Raw genomic sequence first — 20,064 nt, 5'->3', positions numbered from 1 at the left:
GAGCCATTACACAGGGGTTGCTGCTAGATCCTAGTACCGTCCTAACCATTACACAGGAGTTTGCACTCACTGTGTATGTAAATATGTATGAAAGTCCACATCTCAATGACGAGCAGCAGGTAACACGCCCCCCTGCCAGGTGTCACCGGAAATACTGGTGTTACACGCTCTCATTCCTGCCGGAAACATTACACGGCTGCACCTTCGTCTATAGCGCCGGTGCTGTTAGTGGCTGTTGATCTTGTAATTCCTGGAAACTATACCGGGAATTTAGGCCCGAGGGGGCTACAACTAGGGCTATCACGGCACAGCACAATGTTTGGTTCCGGGATGACGTTTCCTAGGGGGAAGGAAAAGGTATATGCACCAGGCCGGTGACTGAGAGCCACGTCTGATGGGAGAGGCCAGAAGGGAGACTAGCAGGAGCCAGGACCGAAGTGACAGTAGCCTGGGACACGTCCCGGGGTCACATATTCCCGGTGAGTCGCTACGGCTGTTCCCGTATTACCCCCTCTGCTACTTCCCTGGCATTGCCAGTCCTCTCTCAGCTGGCACATATCTGGACACCCATCACCTGACTCACCTCCATGTCCCTGGCATAGTCACTGGTGGTGACATAGGAGAGGGTCCCTGGCAGTGGCGTATCTGCAGAATTTGGCATAACCCTTTTGTGCCACATCCAATTACAGTTTTACCTCTCCAAGCTGCCACATACCCGGAATTCCCTCTGTGCCATTTCCCCATGCAGTATCCCAGTGTTTTATCCTCTGCATCTCCAGAAACTGACCCAACCATCCTTTCCATTATGTCACCAGTTTCTCCATCACTATCCTGTGGTTCTACAATTCCTTCAATTGAATATGTCCTGCGCTGCCGTTTCATGTTTGTTACTACTCTGCAATAATCACTATGCATTGATCCCATGAATTGTCAGACCTTTTTGGCCTTTATTTACACTTTATCCTGCATTGCACCCCAATTGTGCGTTTAGAAATGTAGAAATAGTTACTGCATAGCATATAACTCGCCAAATCTCTTTATTGTTTAGAGTAAAAAACAAAAAAACTGTCACATATCTGAGACACATGCATTTGTATTTAGAGATATTGTCTGTAATTTTGGCATTCATGCTGTGACATTTCAATGTAAATATAAACCGGAACCAGTGTGTGATTGTTACACAGTTGTCAAGAATGGTCTTTGTACATACTATACATTTTGCAAGTTAGAATTAGCTTCTATAGCAACATACAGTATTGGAATAATGACCTGTTACTGTATTGAGGAATACAATCTTTTTTTTGTCTTATTTGAATACAATGCTTTTTGTCTTTCAGGGAACACTTTAGTATAACGGATTGCCTTATTTATGTGTTGTCGCCTGCAGCCTGTTATGCATAGTGATTTGTTTGAAGAAACCGCCCCAACATGTTCATCCAGTTTCTTATGGATATAAACTGAACTTTGCAAGGTCTTCGGAAACCTATCTCCGCAAATCATTTTGTAAGTCTGCAGCAAAAAGACAGGTGTAGTCATGCAGTCTGTGTCTGACTCTCCTGATGTTTTTTTTGACACGGTGGCTGGAAATGGGATTTCAGTCAATCAAGTTGGACTTGCAGATGCCAAAGGTGAAAGAAACTTGTCTATTGCAAGGGACATCCTAAATGGTAAGTTGCCATAGGATTAATGTAACTAAGTTTGTATATCTACAAACAGGAGAAGCAAAAATTGTAGTTAAGTGTTCTTTGTGCTCTTTTTGGGGGGGAATGCAGTTGTTTTTCGGGCGCCACTATTCATTTGTTGTCGGTATTCTGACCGCTGGGATCCCTTACCCAACTCATCACCGAAATGTTAGGGGAACAATTTAGTTAATTTCCACTCAAAACATGCTTTTTAAATGAAGTGTCTTGTTGGAATGAAATTGAATAAGTAAACCTGTTTTCAACAACTTCTTTGGTGCTTTCTGCATGCTCTGCTTGTCTTTACCGGGAAACCCACATGTCAACTTGACTAAATACAAACTATGGTTTATATTAGAATTTAATGTGCATATGCTATATCTGAAGCAGTCGCTACACTAGGATAAACCACAGCATAGGATGACCATGGCAAAAAGAAAGCTGCTCTCCTCACGCTTCATGTGTAAAAGATTGATCAATTGTCTATATAATGAATACTTTGAGGGAAATTCAATAAGCAATGGTTTTACCGATGTAATTGATAACGCTGATCTTAATAGATAGACCCTTTATCCTCCTCAGCTCACATACTGCGGTCAGCCACCAGTTAACATAATGCATTTTACGGCCGGAGAATGATGGGAAACAACAAGACCTGTGTGTTTCCAAAACCACTCTGCCTTTATTTAGGACAGACAGATTATTTTATAGCACTCAAATTAACATAGAGACAAAGAAATCTATTCTGCACATGTGCGATAAATTTTCTTATCTACCTAATTAAAATATATATGAATATATTTAGCATATTCCAAGCATTACATACATCATCAGTAGATGGCAGTATTGCCTAACTGATCAATAAATGAATATTGGTTCTGCTATCTATATCTATAAATCTATGAGCTCTCTCAAGGGATTTATTTGCTATGTCTGATCTTAGAGACTATACATCGTTGACATAAGGCTTTCTCTTGACAACATTTGCCATTGTACTCAATAGGACCATATAATCTCTTATCTTTCCTGTAATATAACTCAGACTTGAATACAAAGGATGAACGCACTCTACTATAGACTTAATTGTCTAACATAAGTTATTTCTATATGAATACATTCCTAAGAACTAGAATAGATAGATAAGGAATGAGGCCCTTCTCAGACACACTGTCTCACACAGAATATCATTTCTTTTTAGCATTTGAAAACAAAATGGAATCCTGCTTTAAAACATGATTCCTCACTTTATCAGTCTGCCACTGATCAATAGCGATTTAGAGGTCGAAATCATTTAATTTACTAAAGGGTTGTTTAACTTTCTAAACTAAAACCCTCCTTGATGTAAAACCGCTTAGTGGTTTTGCAAAACTGCATTTTAGTAACATTTTTCCCTTTGACTTGTGGAAGGTAATAGGGCAGAGTTGCAGCTGTAAAACGTTGTTGTTTTTTTTAATATATGTGATTTGGAAAAGTATAACCACTAGTAGAAATGCGCTTATGTAAATACATAATTTGTATGAAGTATAATCATGTGGCAGAACAAATTCAAAACACGTCATAATAATTCAATATAAATACATTTAAAAATATATATACTAAGGAATTGGTATGATTTACCGCCGGCCGCATGGCCAGCGGTTCAAATCCCGGCGGCAGCAGCCCGACAGAGGAGGAAATCCCGATCGTCCTAAAGGTAAGTATTCACTAACCTAATTTTAACCCCTAACCCTCCTTTAGGGTGCCTAACCCTAATCCTCCCTCTAAGTGCCTAAACCTAACCCCCCTCTTCCCCGTCGCCTAAACTTAAGGGGGGGGTCCCTAACCTCCCCCCGGAGGTGCCTAACCCTAAGGTTTGTTCAGGCTGTAAGACCCAAATGTATGTAGAATTACACTTGTCTCATTGAACTGTCGCTAGCAAATTTAGAGTAAGCAGGCCACATTTTATGCAGTTTGTCAAGTGTAAAATACAGTCTGTACAATAACTCAAGCTGCTTTCCAATTGATTTCATTATTTAGAGCAGTTGTTCTCAACCTAGACCCTCAAGTTTTCCCAACAGGTCATGTTTTGAGAATTTCTGCCTGTGGAAACAGGTGGGATCATTAATGATCCAGCAAAATTGATTAACTCACCTCTGTATGATTAAAAGAAATCCACAAAACATGACCTGTTGGTGGTACTTGAGAGAACCACTGGTTTTATAGGAGCGATGCAACATCACAAATATATATTCACACTGTTACTGTGTAAATACTCCTGTAGGCAGTTCAATTAGTTGCCGTTGTCTCGTGGCTGCAGCTCCCGGTTTTAACACCCAGAGTTATTCAACTGCTAACGCACGCTAACTCATAGCTTCCGAGTTAAGTGCCCAGAGCTATGGAATTAGTCCACGCAGTAATTCTCAGAGGGGGTGCGCTTAATGCAGATTTTTTTTTTCCTCACAGCTCCTGAGGCTGCAAGGAAAATTCTCAAGTGCATCATCTTGGTCTTACAGCTCGGGGTAGTGGCAGTAATTAAATAGCTCAAGGCAGAGCTGCAGCAAGTGTCACAGCTAACTGAATGTGCCCCCTAGACATCTATTTTCAATGAATACCTTGCATAGATGATAATCATGTTAAGTTCTACTTCTCTCACAAAAGAATACGTTGCAGTTTATCCCTTCAGGAATCCCATGTATCCTCTACTCTATGGACTCAGTCCTATTAGCTTTGAAGGGGGCAAGTTGCCGCTGCAACGCCGTAGAAATGGGGGAAACGCAAATCGCCCCAATCGTGCCCCGATCTCACCCCAGACTCGCAGATTTTTGTTTGCAACCCAAAAATCTGCAAGTACAGAGGTGTACCATAAGTACAGCGTATATCCACACTCGTGCCGCGAGGGTACATGTGGCGAATAGAATTGAGCTGTAAGACTGCAGAATACAATGCTCTGAAATTGTGTCAAAGTATGTCTTGTGGTTTTGTTTCATATCTTTTAACAAGGATATCCTGTAGAAGGTCATGCTGGACTTAAGAATAAACAATTAGCTCACATTATTACCAGGACAGTGTACTTTCTGCATTCAGCAATCTGCTCTTAGCATTTTTTGTGAGCTCATAGAAGTTTCTTCAACATACCTGCTGCCGAAAGTTACTTAATTCTTCACATATGGCATGTTCTTTTGTCCTTTTTCTGATCAGTTACATTTTTATGATTTGTTGTGATTGAACTGTTTCAAAGAGCACAACTTTTTCATTCTTTGTATTCAAAAGTACATCTATATAATAATCTACTAACATGTCCTGTCTCCTTCATGCATGTGCATTGGGAGTCGGGGCCTTAGCCAGTGGGTCTCACCGCTCTACCCTGGGAGGGGTAAGTATATAGTGGGAGGTTGGGTGGTGCAACGGGCCAGAACAGCTTGGTTTTTATTTTTGTATTGTATTAGGGTTTATATTATTCAGGTCTTAAAGAGCCATAATCCTACTATAAATTATTGCACCTGATTGGCAATTGGTTTATGTAGACTTTTCTGTGAACACTTGGCCATCTTTATATTTTAGGAATATGGACTGGCGTATTATCTGGAATCTGGGGGTATATTTACTAAGCTGCTGGTCGTCTTTTTTTGTTTGTTTTTTTGTTTCTGGGAGCGAGATATAGAAGGTCAGTAATAGTAAATGCAAAACCAAGAGTGTTTTGTATTTAATATTATTACCTTTTTAAATCCAATGTCCAGAACTAGTTTGAAAAGCTGCTGCTTAGTAAATCTACTCCCTGGAGTCTTAAAGTGAAAGTTGGTCTGGTTTTTTCTTTGAAAATCATGGGAACATTTTTTAATTTTTTTTAAATGAAATAATTTAAAGTATGTGGTTACAGACGTAAGAGATGGGTTCCTTAGGATATTCTAAAATAACATATTCTATGCTCCAAAAAATACATTTGTGGACGGGGCAGTTGCTAAGAATTATGGTGCCCTTACACATTGTATGGTTTATTGCACAGGTTCTCAAAGTCGGTCCTCAGGACCCCAAACAGTTCATGTTTTCCTGGTCTCCTCACCTTTACAAGTGAAATAATTAGCTCCAACCGTTGAACTTTTAAAATGTGTGAGTAATGAATACATCTGTGCACCTGCTGGGTGACCTGGAAAACGTCAACTGTGTGGGGGTCAGAGTTTGAGAACCACTGGTTTATTAGACTCGAAGTGTGGTTATCGTTGACTTTTGGTACTCTGTCAGAACTAGCATATAATTGTGTGTATAGCCAAATATAGCCACTTTGGGTTTGCAATCAGTTGGGAATTAAATTTGAATGGCCACTTTTATGGTACGTACACACGGTCCAACTTTGCTGGACAATATGAACGATATTGTTTATTTAAATTTTAATGAATTGCATAGATTTTACATAGGGACTGCGGAGCTGCAGCCCCCCCAGTAAAATGCGCTACTTCAGTGAGCCAGTTGCAGTCCATGATTGCACTGTGACTGGAGATGGCTTTCCATTGGGAGCACCACCTACAAGTCATGCAAAGGACAGGCAGTGCCTGGGGGAGGTGTCTCCTTCACCTGGGACCGTGAGTCTGGGCTGCGATTCGCAGAGAGCGGCTTCCAGTGAAAGATGCTGCTCTGCATTTCGGGCAGCCCTACACTGCTTCTCAAGGCTGCAACCAATGCAGTCCCTAGAAGCTGGTGTTATGAGCGGCGCCACCGCCACTCATGCATATGCGCTGGTCGCGGCGCTCGCCAGATTCATTGCGCAGGCACCGGGACCCGGCTGGCCACGACCAGGCCAGCTGCAATGGCAGCCTCCCTCAGGTAAGAGGATAGGAGCCGCTGCTGCTTATGACCACTTTCTTAAGTACACCTTTCTAGTACTGGGTATGACCCCTCTATGCCACCAGAACAGCCTAAATTACTCATGGCTTGAATTCAACAAAGTCCTGGAAATATTCCTTAGACATTCTGGCCCATGTTAACATGATAGCCCATTTGCTGCAGATTTGTTGGCTGCACATTCATACTGTAAATCTCCTTGCAGGAATTGCTTACATTAGATGTAGTGACTGTGGAGGCTCTTGGAGTACACTTTACCCCTTGTCCTATTTATGGAATCTGCTTAAGATGATGTGTGCTTTGACATGTTGTTCTGCTAGAAATAGCCAATAGAATGTGGGTAGTATGGGACAATAAAGGGATTCATGTGCTCAGTAACAAGACTCAGGTAGTCTGTGGCATTTAAACAATACTGATTTATTTTTATTTTTTTCAATAAGGACCTAATATGTACTAAGAAACTAAGGCCCTCATTCAGAGGCGCTCGGAAGAAGCGAGCACTCGTTCTGAATGAGTGCGGCCGCTTGTATTTTTAAGTGCGGCCTCCTGGTCGCTAGCTAAGCTGTGGGTTACCACCCACAGCTTTAGCGACCGACCAAGTCGATGGTCAAGACCATCAGGGCTTGCGACGAAACCCTAATGTTGGGTCTCGGCAGCCGCAAGCCCCAGGGTGCTTCCTGCTCTGATTGAGCAGGAAGCTCCCCACTGACATCACTGCTGATGTCAGTGCGGCTGCCCACAAAACGGCACGCCTTAAGGAACGCCTCTGTTTGTGAAACCACCCCCCCCCCCCCCGCGCCACACCTATAAAACGGGCCAAGCTGTCGATCAACATCGACAGCCGCCCCTTTTGTAGTGAGCTCGGGAGTGAGAGAATTTCTCTCTCGCTCCGGGGCTTGCGCACGCTGCACATGCGCAGGGCCTAAACATCGACCCGGTTGCGAGCGCTCAGCGCTTGCGACCGGGTCTGAATAAGGGCCAAAGTCCCCACACCATTACACCTCTACTAGCCAGAACCATTGACATATAAGCAGGATATATCCATTGATTCATAAGATTGGAACCAATTGCTGACCCTACTATCTGAAAGACCAAGGTTCGACAAACCAGGCAATTAATTTTTTTCAGTTGTCAGATTTTGGTGAGCATGTGTCCACTGTTGCCTCTGTTTCCTGTTCTATGCTGACGTGTGTGGTCTGCTGCTGCTGTAGCCAATGCACTTCAAGGTTTGATGTGCTTTACATTCTGATACGTACTTCTGCACATCGCTGTTAAATGGCCATTCTCCTGAAACCTTTCTCATGCAACTATGCATTTTAGCCCACAGAACGGGTGTTTTTTGTTTTGCACACCATTCTCTGTAAGCTCTACTGACTTTTCTGTGTGAAAATTTATGTAGATCAGCAATTTCTGAGATCCAACTACCCCGTCTAGCACCAACAATCATTCCACAGTCAGTCAGATCACATTTCTTCCCCATTCTGAAGTTTGAAAAAAACAGCTCAACCTTTTTACTATGTCTACATGCTTTTATTGATTTACTGTCATTTTATTGGCTGATTTATATATTTGTATTAATGAGCAGGTGTACCTAAGAAAATTGTCACGGAGTGTAAGGACCTGTGTTAGACTGTAACACAGCGCTGTTTGATTTTCAAATACCCCATGTTGTCAGTATAGACAGAGAAAACAGGAGAACCCGGATGAAAGTGAACTTTCTCTTGAAATGTAGGAGTCCTTGGCATTGGACAGCTACTGTTCTTCTTTTTTTATTCTTTAAATATAAGAATGTTATAATGTCATAATGCATGATATTTAAAGTGAATGAATACAGAACCCTGCTTTAATCACATGGAAATATTGTCTCTGTGGGTTTACAAGGCACACAAAAGCATTATTCAATTTTTCACTGTGGAAATGAAAACAACTTGGCCATAGTATACAAGAAACATTTTATAGAAGCAGCCACGCAGCTCAAAATAGTTGTGATGAGACATCTTCACATTTAAGTAAAAATTTACAATCCTGTGTAATACTGCACATGAAATTCTTCACCTATTTTATGTTATACTTTAAACCCACGTCATTTCTAAATGCCAGTTCTGTTTTCTAACCATGTTTTATTGCCTGCTCTAGCTTTGCTTGTAAAATAAAGGTCAATTTGTAAATGAGACTTGGAAGGTGCAGTCTGCATAGTGAACTATTTATTGTTTAGTTTTTATTTCTATTTATAATGTTCTTGTGCAGCTTGGATAACCTGCAGAGATTTAGTTCCCAGTGTCCTTGTAACTTAGTAAGCAGTTGTCTAGTTTTAATTCCTGTTAATATACTTATTTTATGGCATAATCAGTGGGGTAACTAGGGGGGGTCGAGCGGGGCTCAAGCCTTGGGTGCCATTGGACCGGCGCCGCCGACCGCGGCTCTTTACACGGGTGGTCAGTGTAGTGCGGACCGCATGGAGTGTAGTCCGCACTACACAGTAACAAACACAGCTGCCGTCTAGTACACTCGTGCTACCCGGCAGCAGTGTGAGTCAGATAGACTCTCATTGACTGCTGCGCCCATTGCCGGAGCCAGGCCATCTTTCGGCTCCCGCAATGGGTGATGGTAGAGAAGTCATGACATCTCTCCAATAATGCAGAGTGGGCCAGTCCGGGAGGACGGAGGAGCGGACGATGGCAGCGGGCGCAAGAGCACATGCGGGGATTCAGGTAAGTGGGTTTTTTTTTAACGTGTTTGTCTTTGTCTGGCACTGCTCGGGTGGGGCTACTACTGGGGGCACTGCACTACTATTATAGGGGGCACAGCTACTGGAGACATTGCATAAAGGGCACTATTACAGTGGTAATTTCAAGAGGGGCACTACTACTTGGCGCATTAAGGTGCATATGGAATGGAAAGGAATGTTCCCAGAGTGACGAGAAACTGGTGTCATGTTGCCATGCCCCCCCATTTTCCAGTGGCCACACCGGCTCCTAATACCCTAGTTACGCCACTGGACATAATTGTCTGCTTTCTGGCTCCCCTCTCCAGGAGGCACAGCTGGGAGCGGTGTGGGGGGCGTGGTACAACATGAGGAGAAGTATGGGGTGCGTGGCATAGCAGGCAGCGTGGGAAACATGGTTGTGCCATCACCTCATCGTGGCCACGCCCCCGCTATACAATGCATAGATTACCAGCATTGTACAGTGTGGGGCCGTGGCTAAAATGACGCAATTCAGTGCGAATCGTGCCATCTGCCACCCGGACCATCTACTTCATCTGGTAGTAGGCGGCTGGGGCGGGTGACAGCTGTCTTCGGGGTACTTGGCCACTTTTCCGGGAGGCCGGGAGCACCACCTGATTTTTGGAAACCTCCTGGCCGTTGTAGGACAGTAGGCAAGTATGTTTTATGTATGAAACCTCCTATAGATGAACCAAGAGGGTTTTATTTATGTAAGCTTTATTGTCTGTGTATAAAAAGTCTAATGCTTAATAAGCCATCACCTAACTTAGCCTGATCCTTTACATGATTCAGTCCAATGCTGGGTACACACTATGCGATATGTCGTTCAAGACGAACGACATATTGCATCGGCGGGAGTGTACAGAACATATTTCTGTGAACTACGCCGTTCAGACATATCACATCTATCCTGCAGCACAGCCAATGCTGATATATCTTGCAGATATATCGGCGCATCTGGCAGTGTGTATAAGTGCCCGTACACTTGGTGCAGGGACTGTCTGTGACTGACCTCTCAACTGGGTGAGCAAATTTAAATGCCCAGCCAGTTGTGTTGTCAGCGCTGCTACATCGACGGGCAGCTTGGTAAGTGTGTAGTGGCTTACCAATCGGCAGCTCTGTCTGCAAATCCCTGGGTCGACGGACAAGTCGCCCAGGTGTGTACCCGACATTTACTCTTGTCGTGTGGTCACTTCCTGGCAAACAGCCTTAGGTCACCCTGAGAGATTGAGAAAGTTAATGTGCTTGCTTTCTATTTAAAGGGATTGTCCTTTATGGGAATAAAAAGAAACTTAATCAGAATTACGTAAAGCTTGTAACCATATATTTTTGTAGTTTGTGAATGTAAAATGAGACAGTTTAAGACAAAGTTGAACATTTTATTTTAGTTGTATTCATTATATTTAAATAGATATTTTTAAATACAACAGGCATGTAGTCGTTGACATTCCAAAATATGATTGGCAAGTTATAATTAAAATTGTGACACCACTGCTGTTTTAGTGTTATCATTCATCTTTTTAACTGTTTAAAGTGTCTAAAATCTGCCAGTATTCAGAATCTATTCATTCCTATAAAGAAACACATGATTGATTGTGCATCCTAATACTCGAGACAGTATATGGTTAGGCATGTGAACAAATGTATTTAATTTTATTAATTTTATTTTTTTCCAACTTGTACTACATGCAAAACACTGGGGAAGCTACACTGTTAAAACAATTAATGGGACAAGGTAGGACTGGTATACGGCCAGTCACAGGACAGTATAACTATGAGGAGCAATGTCTCGGCAAGTGTAAGATTTACAGCATCCTTTGCTTTTTCAAATGATCATCTTCCACAGTGAAGCAGAAAGCCAAGTGTCCACTTGAGCTTTGTAATATAAAGCGGAAAGTATGTTGCATGAAAATATTTGGGGTGTAACTACAGGTACAGCAGCACATTCTAGATGATTGTTCAATTTATTTATTTATTTTTATAAGGGAGCAGATTAGACCACTTTTGATGATAAGGGAATGTATGTTATTGACAGACAGTGAAGATTTAATTGGAGCTTTGCAGTGCATAATAATGAGTTTAAAAGGGGCACGCTTTATAGGAGTGGAAAGGTTCTTCAAACTTCTGTTTTTGGACCAAGCCATTTCTAGTTGTGGCCTGTGCTGGATTGAAGAACAATACCTTATAGCATAAATGTAGTTTTTCTTTTACCATTAGTTTTTTCCCCAGGAAATAATAAATATATCCCTATTCTTCCAGTATCAAGTATGAACTTGGATAAATTGCCAAAGGGATTAGACAGTATGGAGATGTACCACTCTGGAGAAATGTGTCAGAATGGACCTCAACCTCATTATTCAGAACATGCTTCATCTACAGACACTGTCAGAATGGCATCTCCCCCAGGTGTGGATGGTTTCAATGACAACCTATCGGAGTCTAGTACTGAGTGCCTAGTTCTTAGAAAAGAAGCTTTGCAGTCGTTGAAGCTAAGCCTTCATATGCAGGAAACTGACCTGTGTAAGCACATTTTTTTTCTGGAGAGCACTTCCATCTATCGCTTTATACCATTAATATTTCTTGCAAAGTGCGCATGTGATGTTTCTGTTTGAAACTCCAACTTAAATCTCACTATAAACATTAGTGCCAATTGTTTTCTTTACTTTTTTTGTGAGAGGATGAGAAATCTCCGCTTCTAGCATGGATCTTATGCTAGCTCTATAACATTTCTGCTAAGAAATCCATGTTAGAATGACAGAATTATAATACATTTATTTGATTCTAAAAATAGACCATTAGGCAAATGAAGTCCCAATTTTACAGCATGATTTACTAATAAGAGGATTGTTCACTTGTTACAGTAGTGTTGTGCTCCTCAGTAATATAAAAGTGCTGATTTTATAGAATTTCAATGGAAAGCACTCTTTAAGAGTAGCAATTGTTAAATATTCTACATCATAAATACAATAAGCTCACCTAATTTATAAACTTATGATGCATCAAAATAAGGTTGTCTAGTTTTGAACTGCCAAACATTTCTATCTAGCATTAGGTTTATCTGCAAACCCTCCATTGACTTTTTTGTTATCTAAGTTCTCCAATAAGATTTGGTCTGTAAGCATGTACATTGAACCTTATTTAATATAGCACAAATGCTCTTGTTCCATGTCTGAAAGCATTCTTATATTCTTCTTGCTTGTCTCCTCTTTTCTGCTCTGCTCTTTGCATTGTGCATGCTAAATCGCTCCAGATCTAAGGGAATGCTCTAGACCATTGTTACTGCCTGACTGTGAGAACTCTTCTTGCTGATTTCTGTCTTCCCTTTAGCCTCCAGCGATGCTCCCCTTCCACTTGAGCGAGAGGAGCAAATCCGTATTCAGGCAAGGCGACGTTTGGAGGAGCAGCTAAAACAGTACAGATCCAAGCGTCAACAGCAGAGGGTGAGAACCTTAATTCTTAGAGAATATCGCAATTAAACTTCTTTTTTCCCTATACACCCTGTTTACATGCTTAATATTTTGTTTGCAGCTCAGCCAAATGAATATGAAATAACTGAATTGCTTTCTCTACTAAATGTTTCTTGCAAACTTTCCCATTTCCTTTGTGAGAGCAGACCTGTGAATTGCTGTGCTGCTACACATAGCCTCCCTGGTTTACTTTACTTGGCAGGGAGAAGAATGTTGGAGCGGTGCTCTTGTCCAAATCTGAGCAGCTGGCTTGTGGTGCTATGTGTACAGATTATTTGTGTTATCTATTTGCCAGTTCATTTATGGGGCAAGCCCAGCCACTTGAAATTTGAAGCATAATAACTGCTTTGTTGTTTCTGCTTTTAAAACCATAACAGCCATTACCCAGAGGTTAAGAGCTAGAAAATGTGTAGTTTATGATACACCAGTTTACAGATTTACCTACATTTCAGTTTCACAGATAACTGCACATTCTCTCAGCTCTGAACACTGATCAACTCCAGGCTCACAGCTGCTTGCAGACCATTGGCAGTGCCAAGAGACCAGCACGGTCTTGGCTGAAATTGCTGACTAGCTGAATCTGTTTAATAGAGTCTGAATAGTTATTGGGACTTCGTCTAAAATTATCAGGAGAGGCTGTAAAAATGTTATTGTGGTGTCATACCTTTTTTATATATGAAGACTCAGACTGGGCAAAGCATTGTCCAAAGCATTTGTTTTCACCAAATCCACGTAGTATAAATGACTGCAATGTTTTGTTCCAATTGCAACTTTTTGGATGGCAACTTTCTCTGTATTTTATAGCTACAATCCACACAGCATAAGTAAGATGGTTTCTGTAGATCAGTGGTTCTCAACCCTCATGTATCCCTAACAGGTAATGTTTTCAAGATTTCTGTCTGTGGAAGTAGGTGGAATAATTATGGACCCAGCAAAATAGATTAACTCACCTGTGCATAATTGAAGAAATTCACAAAACATAACCTGTTGGTGGAGTTGAGAACCCTTTTGTAAATGTAACTATTGGTTACGTTAGCATTCCCAACAGACTTCTGAGAAAATACTGTCAAGTTAAAAAAAAATGTGAATGTATAAATCAAAAAAGGAGATTGCTAGAATGTTTGGTTTTATACCTGCCATAAGGGGATGTAGTCAGCATCCCGGCGCATACAGTGCCAATGGACAGAATCCCGACTGCTGTGGGGTTTAGGGTTAGACTGCAGGAGGCGACTGTTAGGGTTAGGGTGCCGTGGGGGGGGGAGCCGGTTAGGGTTAGGCTGCGAGAGGGGTGGGTTAGAGTTAGAGGGAGGGTTAGGGGAAGGGTTAGAATACTTACCTGCATGAGTCGGGATTTCCACCATCAGGATAAGTTACGCAAAGAGATGTAAGTAGTCAGAATGGCAGTGGATCTGGTAATGAAACATAGAATAATAAATTATAATCAATGCCCTGTTATCATTGCAGTATCCCTTTTTGATCTTGCGTGCTCATTACCCAGCACTTTAAAGAGAGTATGTAATTTACATCTGTGTAGCTTTCTCTCTTACTTTTTCCCATAGTTCATTTTTATTATCCTTAAATATGATTACAACAGCTTTTATTCTGTATTCCAGCTTTTTTTGTGCCTGTAGAGTTCCCCTTTAATTCAGTCTCTTGACCTCTATTGATATGATTTTTTTTGTTTTGAATTTTTCCTGTAGTCTACACAGTCCACTTCTAAAAGTCGTCCCTCAAGCACTTTGGATCCTGAACTTATGTTCAATCCAGATCATCTTCCTCGGGCAAGTACTGTTGCAATGACCAAAGAGTATTCCTTCTTGCGCACAAGTGTCCCACGGGGACCAAAATTGGGTAGTCTGGGTCTCCCTTCATCTTCCAAGGAGAAGAAATCTTCCAAATCGTCAAAGTCTTCCAGCAAGATACGTTCATTAGCAGATTATCGTAAAGAATCTTCAGAACCCAACAATCAAAGTGTAGGCTATTCCGATTCCTCTCCTGGTTCCCTGAAGTCCAACAGAGGAAGCTTGACCTCTGTGGTGTCGGAAATTAGTATGGAAGGAGGACAGCGGTCAGAGAATACAATATGTATTCCTGACACTAGCTCTGAATTGGATGGAAGCGATTTGGGAATTAGACTTGATGGAAATGAAAGTGATAGCTCTACTCAAAGCAGTGTATCTGCTGGACAAGGAGCTTACCTGATTGCTACGTCTCCCAGAAGAGAAGAGGAATATATTGTGAATGGTCAGAGCATGGCTCTAGAGGATGTGGGACAGTATCCTTCACTAAGAGATGTCTTACAAGCTGCTGCTGCAGAGCAACATGCTCAGGAACCTGAGGGAAATGGGGAACCTAGAAGCCGAAGAGACAGCATTTCAAGCAGGTATAATTTGTTAAACTAATTAATAAGGTTTTCCTAATCTACTTCAGAGTCCGCTTCTTACATCAGCAGGCATTGCCTTTAGTTATAAGGTGTGATCTGCACATAAATATTGACATCTCTCACTTTTCAGTGCTATATTTTTGTCCTTCCCCAAGAAAGAAAAATGATTGCAAGTGATCTAACAATGCTGAGGTATATGTTTAAAATTTCAAAAGAAGGTAAAGGAATAAAATTAAAAATGTCCCTATTTCACAATACATCTAGACCAGTGTTTGTCAATCCTGGTCCTTAGGACCCTTAACAGTTCACCTGTTCCAGACCGCCCAGCAGGCGCACAGATGCGTTGCCAAATGTCCACAGGTGACCTGGAAAACATGAACTATTGGGGCTTTTCTGTACTTTATAACTGTTGACAACTTTAGTAATGTACGCTTATTTACTTAAACTATACCCTGGTATGAAAGTGATTTTCGGGTACATTTGAGTTGCTACACTGATTCTGTGAACGTGGCTAGGGAAATTTAATTAATTTTCCTTTTTTTTTTTTTTTTTTATACTATTCTTTTCTTTCAATTCCTCTAAAATAAAAGATTTGTATTCAAACATTCAATCAAAAGAAAATCCTATCTTAAATATTGGTCGGGTCAGGAAGTGGTTATTGATCAATGGATACAAAGAGAGCACTGTGAACATTAACGCTACATTTTACATGTGGTCTTGGGTAGATTTATAGGGGAGCAGATTATATAATATACACAAAGTGCTAGGCTTTTCATGTTTGTCGACTAGAGTCTGAACAGAGGGCACAGGGGTGTGCAGAACACATAGAGGGTGGGCGTAAAGAAATATATCTTTTTGAGTATTAGAGCGTTAAAAGCATGAAAGAATGGGTCAAGAACATGTGTAGTTAACCGCTAAAGTGTAAGGGACTAGGTATATTTTTTGTACTGCATATTGAAATTGTATATGCTCTATATGCCAAAGACAAGCAAATTGGATACTATGGACATTGCATGTTTCACAGAAACCGTGTACTACATTAAATGTGTTCAGACATAATAGAGTGGTTACGTGCCGGGTTTTCAGAGGCTAAGATATTCCTACCCACAACACCAGAGCATCACTTGCTTACATGTTGATTGCAGCACAGTAATGATTCTGTGAAACAGATGCAGGAAAATCGTGGTGTTAAAGACACCTCTTTTATGATGCAAAGTACATACTATTAACTTGATTTTATGGTTTCAACTGTCAACAATTTATATTTAACTGGTCTATGACTAAAAGAATTTTACATTATATTTTTTAGGCTAGATGTCCTCTGCATTTCACTTTCTGTCAGCATTGTATTATATCAATTTAATCATCCTGTCAAAGTTATTTTCAGACTTGCATGGTCTATCTTCACTGTTCTCACGCTCTGACCAGAGCGCTCGCTCTGAATCAGGGCCCTCCTCCCTCAGCTTGGAGCGGCCTCATGGACGAGCGTCCATGATGATGGTCGCGATGGTCAAGACCATCGGGCTTGCGACGAGACCCTGCGGTAGGGTCTCGGTGACCGCAAGCCCTGGAGTGATTTTGGCTCTATCAGAGCCAAAATCACTTCCACTGACATCACTACTGATGTCAGTGGGGCCGGACTCAGACGGTAGGCGTTCCCATTGGAACGCCTCCGTCTGGCAGCCAAGCCCCCGGCACGCCCACCAAAGGGGGCGTGCTGTCAATCAACATCGACAGCACGCCCCCTTTGGTGCGAGACCCATAACGACGGCTTGGCCGTCGTTATTCGGGTCTCGCGCATGCGCACGACAGAGCTCCCTCCGTCATGCGCAATTCGGCACCATCGACCCGCTCGCAAGCGGGTCTGAATGACCCCCTCAGTGCGCTACCTTTCTGTGATCATGCACATGGCTTGTACAACAGGTGTGATGCTACACTGACATTTTCCCACTCTACTAATGGGACATTTTTCACTGCACTTTATTGTGTGTCAGTATTTTAATATCCTGTTAATCCAAGTATTTAACTCCATCATGCATTATAATCCATAATATAGTGTAACCAGTATTTGTGTTGTCGGTTTGTTTTGTGTTTTGCTTTGTAGTGTGTCTATGGAGAGCTCCATTGCTGGGACTCATGATGAACTACTTCAGGTCATCAAGGAAAAAATGAGACTGGAAGGACAGCTAGAGTCACTGACAGCAGAAGCCAGCCAGGTGAAAACATTTGTCATTCTCCGGGATGAAAAACTCCATGTCCAATTTAGGAGCCACTTAAGTATTTTACATTATGTATAACCTATGTAAATACACTTAAAATTATAGGCAATAGCCGTAAATTATATAGTAACTTTATTCGTTTTCCCTATACTTAGGTCTGCACTGCTCTATGCAGTGTAAAAAGTGGATGTCTCTGATATCTCAATTGACCTCTTATACATAATTTAATTTATTTATACATAATTATGTGTCTACCTTAGTTTGATAGATATACATACAGATTCTCGTTATCCATGTAGAATAGAATTTGACAGGATTTGTTTATTTTTTATTTTTTTACATTCTTTTTACTATACACAGTAATGCTGCCCATCCATTTAACGATGCGGGGGACAGCGATACGATTACGACTCCGTCGTCTCCCGCGGGGTGAACTGCATACACTGAACGTTCAGACGTTCAGTGTATGCAGATCAATCATTGATGATTGAAGTTAAAAACGACCAGCGCGCGCATCGCTGGTCGTTTTTAACCTTTTACTGCCCGATTTGCGGGCGATTACCAAGCGATGGAGCGATGACGACCGTTGTTATGGGTCCATCGCTAGGTATAATCGCCTAGTGGAGGGCAGCATAACTATCACAAAAACAAAACATTATCTTGCAAGTAGAATGCTCATTAAATAGTTTGTTCCTAAAATAAATGGGGAAACCTAACTGAAGGATTGAAAATGGGTGGGAGGGTTAGGGAGAGAGAGAAAAAAGTTTTATTCCTGCCTGGTTTTTGAAAGTTCCACAAAGAGGAAGAAATATACAGGGAAAAAAAATAAACAAAAAAAACAATCTTTCTGAAATCTTATTTTTATTTGCACCTGTCTGGATCACGTAGAATGTTTGCCAGAAGGTTTAGCCTTTTCAGGGACTAAGCCAGTTTATCTAAAGTAGTCATCCATGAGGAGCTGAAAGATGGGGCTCAGCCAGGCACCAGCCTCTAATTATATATACGCGCTTGAGTAAGTGGCTGCTGATTGGCTGTGAACCGTATGGCTGTCAATCAACAGCCACGAGGGTCACAGCCAATCGGCAGCCGCTCTAGAGTAAGAGGCCGTGGATTGGCTGTGACCCACGTGGCTGTTGACAGCCATGTAGTTCTCAGCCAATCAGCAGCCTCTGATTGGCTTGTGGCCCGGCAAATGACAGGAACCACCTGGTCTCCGTCATTTACCGGGGTAGAGATATACGTGTTAACACTTGTATCTCTACATGTCCGAGGGGTCCACGCAATTCGTTTTCTTATTTTGCCAAGTCCCAGGGAGTCTACCGGAGAAGAGGACCAAGTCTGGCAGAAGGTAAGTATGTGTGAATGTGTTTTGTATGTAATAAGACTTTACTTTCAATGGTGTGTGAGTACTGTTTTTTTTGTGTTTTTGTTTTGTTTTTGTTTTTTATACAGTGTGGCTACGGGTGCCAGTCGCCTGCTGGCACTTGTAGTTCCAGAAGTGCCAAAGGGCAGGCACACTGGCACCCCTGTAGTCCCACTGTAAAAAACAATAGCATACATTTATTATTCACACTATCACCCCTGCACCCACCAGCTATGGGTGTAGGGAAGAGCACCAGGCTTCAGCCTAAGCCTGGGGTGCTCGGCAGTGGGCGGACCCCTTTATTGGGGGGGAGGGCCCACCTCCCTTGAGATCCCTGGCTTGGGCTGACTAGCTTGGGGTGTTAATGCTTTGGCCGGTAAAAGGGTCCCCTGGCTGTGACATTACACCTCGGCTAGGTTGAGTCTGGTGCTGGTTTTAAAAATAGGTGGAACCCCACGCCAGAGCCCAGTGCTGGTTCCTAAAATACGGGGGGAATCCTAAACTTTTTACCACCCGTATTTTTAAAGCCAGGACTGCTCGAGTACCTTGGTTCCACAGACGATGCCTTGATGCTCATGTGGAATTTTCATCTGCTCTAACCAATGCTTCTGTTTCTTTTTAAAAAGGAAAAAGGGAAGTTGTCCATGTTCTACTAATTCAGTGTGTTTAGAGCTTTAGATGCCAGTATTTAGCCAGAAGGTGCTGTACACTGCAACTCTGAGAGGGCACCCACCTAATATGGAATTTAGGGCAGCACAGACTGTGTAATGGTTAGCAATACTGCCTCACAGCGCTAAGGTTGTGGGTTCGATTCCCACCACGGCCCTACCTGTGTGGAGTTTGTATATTTTCCCTGTGCTTATGTGGATTTCCTCCGGGTGCTCCGGTTTCCTCCCATATGCCAAAAATATACTGTCAGGCTAATTGGCTCCGACAAAAATTAACCCTAGTGTGTATGTGTGCGTAGGTGTGGTAGGGAACATAGATTGTAAGCTCCACTGGGGCAGGGACTGATCGAAATGACCAAATATTCTCTGTAAAGTGCTGCGGAATATATATGTGCACTATATAAAATAACTGGTAATCAAAAATATTTGATGTGTCCCCAGGATCCAGAAAGTTTTATATAGCCTCATTCAATCCTTTTGTCTGAATCCATTAGGGAACCCAATAAGTTTTTCTGTTTTAATGTTTACCAAAGGTAAATATTTTTCCTTTTGGTATGCAAATACATACTAGCCTTTTTTTCATTGTTTTTTATTTTTCCCTCTGGTTCTGTGCTACGGGGTTTGGTTAGAAATATAACTGAGTGTCGAGAAGGACGGGGAAGAGAGGGAGGAGCATAATACCTTTTACAATATTTAAATTGCCAACATCCTGTAGGATTAATGATTTAAAATCCAATTTTTATGT

The 20,064-nt window shown here is 41.9% G+C and overlaps 1 protein-coding gene across 1 annotated transcript in view; it reads left to right on the top strand.

Moving 5' to 3' along the window:
• Positions 1-235: 235 nt before the first annotated feature.
• The window catches only part of GOLGA3 (golgin A3), an 84,029-nt gene continuing 64,200 nt past the window's right edge, over positions 236-20,064 (top strand). The window contains exons 1-6 of the mRNA XM_088476689.1: positions 236-479; positions 1,338-1,667; positions 11,479-11,739; positions 12,547-12,659; positions 14,387-15,069; positions 17,174-17,285. Of these exons, the coding sequence (XP_088332815.1) occupies positions 1,535-1,667; positions 11,479-11,739; positions 12,547-12,659; positions 14,387-15,069; positions 17,174-17,285 (1,302 nt within the window). The 5' untranslated portion in view covers positions 236-479; positions 1,338-1,534. The remainder of the gene's footprint in view (positions 480-1,337; positions 1,668-11,478; positions 11,740-12,546; positions 12,660-14,386; positions 15,070-17,173; positions 17,286-20,064) is intronic.

This window comes from Taudactylus pleione, unplaced genomic scaffold, assembly GCF_031769625.1.
Source record: "Taudactylus pleione unplaced genomic scaffold, aTauple2 ptg000191l, whole genome shotgun sequence".
Classification (NCBI taxonomy): domain Eukaryota; kingdom Metazoa; phylum Chordata; class Amphibia; order Anura; family Myobatrachidae; genus Taudactylus; species Taudactylus pleione.
Note: the sequence above shows the minus strand (reverse complement) of the source record. Positions and strands in the feature narration are given on the sequence as shown.